Source organism: Arachis ipaensis, chromosome B01 (assembly GCF_000816755.2).
Source record: "Arachis ipaensis cultivar K30076 chromosome B01, Araip1.1, whole genome shotgun sequence".
Taxonomy (NCBI): Eukaryota; Viridiplantae; Streptophyta; class Magnoliopsida; order Fabales; family Fabaceae; genus Arachis; species Arachis ipaensis.
Genome location: NC_029785.2, coordinates 65,286,202 through 65,288,031, shown reverse-complemented (window position 1 = coordinate 65,288,031; position 1,830 = coordinate 65,286,202). Strand labels below are relative to the sequence as shown.

The following is a 1,830-nucleotide window of genomic DNA, read 5'->3' as shown; positions in this document are numbered from 1 at the left end:
AATATATTAAGGGTAAAACTTTCATAGATAAGCTCCATGTATAATTTTACCCATAAAACTCGTCGTGAAAATTTCTACCCTAACATAAAGAGGATTTAGCTTGCCTTCCCTCTAATTTAACTCCTAAGCAAGGTGCAAAGTGTCCCATTCCTACAGCTAAACAAGGGGAAGGAATTCACCCTTCAATTCATTCCCCTAAACATAGCATTAGCATCACTGGAATGGGACAAAATACTAAATGTTTATAGCCCTTTAAAAAATCTCACAAGCAAAAGTTGTTCATGGAATCTTGCTCAATCAATAAACAGATGATACAAAAATAATGAGAGACGAAAGTTAAACAAAGCAAAAAAAAAAAAAAAAATCATTAACACCATCAAGTTCTGTAAACTGGCCAAAAAAATCAGTTGTATATAACATAATCCGATACTTGCAACTTTCTCCACCATATAAAAAAGACCCATTCATGCATCCGGAAGCCAAATCTGAGTTGTGTCCTTACTAATCTCACTCGATGATGGATTGGATGACACCAGCTCCCACAGTTTTCCCTCCTTCCCGAATAGCAAACCTCATCCCTTGCTCACAAGCCACAGGTACTATAAGCTCCACCACCATCTTAACCCTGTCCCCTGGCATCACCATCTTGGACTCCTCATCCTTATCATTCATAATCGACGTCACTTTCCCAGTCACATCAGTGGTCCTCATGTAAAACTGCGGTCGGTATCCAGCAAAGAATGGTGAGTGCCTCCCTCCTTCTTCCTTCTTCAAAACATACACAATGGCAGAAAACTTAGTGTGCGGGGTAATAGTCCCCGGCTTAGCTAACACCATTCCTCTTTGAATATCAACCTTCTGAATACCTCTAAGCAACAACCCCACATTATCACCAGCCATTGCCTCATCTAGAATCTTCTGGAACATCTCCACACCAGTGACAGTAGTGCTCCTAGTCTCCCTCACACCAACAATCTCAACAGTTTCCCCAACCTTAATAGTCCCTCTCTCAACCCTTCCGGTAGCCACAGTCCCACGACCTGTAATGGAGAACACATCTTCGATGGCAAGCAAGAAGGGAAGGTCCGTTTGGCGCTGAGGGATGGGAATGTAGTTATCCACGGCATCCATGAGGGCATAAATCTTGTCCACCCACTCGTTGTCACCACGCTTGATGGCAGGGTTCGCCATCAAAGCTTCCAATGCTAGAAGGGCCGAACCTGAGATAATGGGGACTTCATCGCCGGGAAACTCGTACGAGGAGAGAAGCTCACGAACCTCGAGCTCCACAAGCTCAAGAAGCTCCTCATCATCCACCTGGTCCTGCTTGTTGAGGAAAACCACCATGTTGGGGACACCAACCTGCCAAACTGTGCTAACAGTTAGTTAGTTAGTTGGATATGAATAACATAACAGAGAATTGAGTAATCGAAAGTCCCACATTCTCCTGAAGCATATTCTACAGAATTCAAAACCAGTAATTTTAATTTGTAATGCTAAAATGTTAAACTATAAAGAATCAAAGAATAAATGACTATAAATTCTGCTAAACCATACATTAAACATGGTTCAGGAACATCTCATAAAAGAATGTCACATTGAATCAGAGTGTCTGGGGTTGCAAGCAAGAACCTGCTTGGCGAGGAGGATGTGCTCCTTGGTCTGAGGCATGGGGCCGTCGGCGCCGGAGACGACGAGGATGGCGCCGTCCATTTGTGCGGCACCGGTGATCATATTCTTGACGTAGTCAGCGTGGCCGGGGCAGTCCACGTGGGCGTAGTGGCGGTTCTCGGTCTCGTACTCGACGGTAGCAGTGTTGATAGTGATGCC

At 44.3% G+C, this 1,830-nt stretch overlaps 1 protein-coding gene across 1 annotated transcript in view; it reads right to left on the bottom strand.

Annotated features, from left to right (window-relative positions):
* LOC107631243 (elongation factor Tu, chloroplastic) overlaps positions 261-1,830 on the bottom strand; it is a gene marked incomplete in the record, with an annotated part of 2,191 nt that continues 621 nt past the window's right edge. The window contains 2 exon segments of the mRNA XM_016334620.2: positions 261-1,362; positions 1,633-1,830. Coding sequence (XP_016190106.1) covers positions 508-1,362; positions 1,633-1,830 — 1,053 coding nt within the window.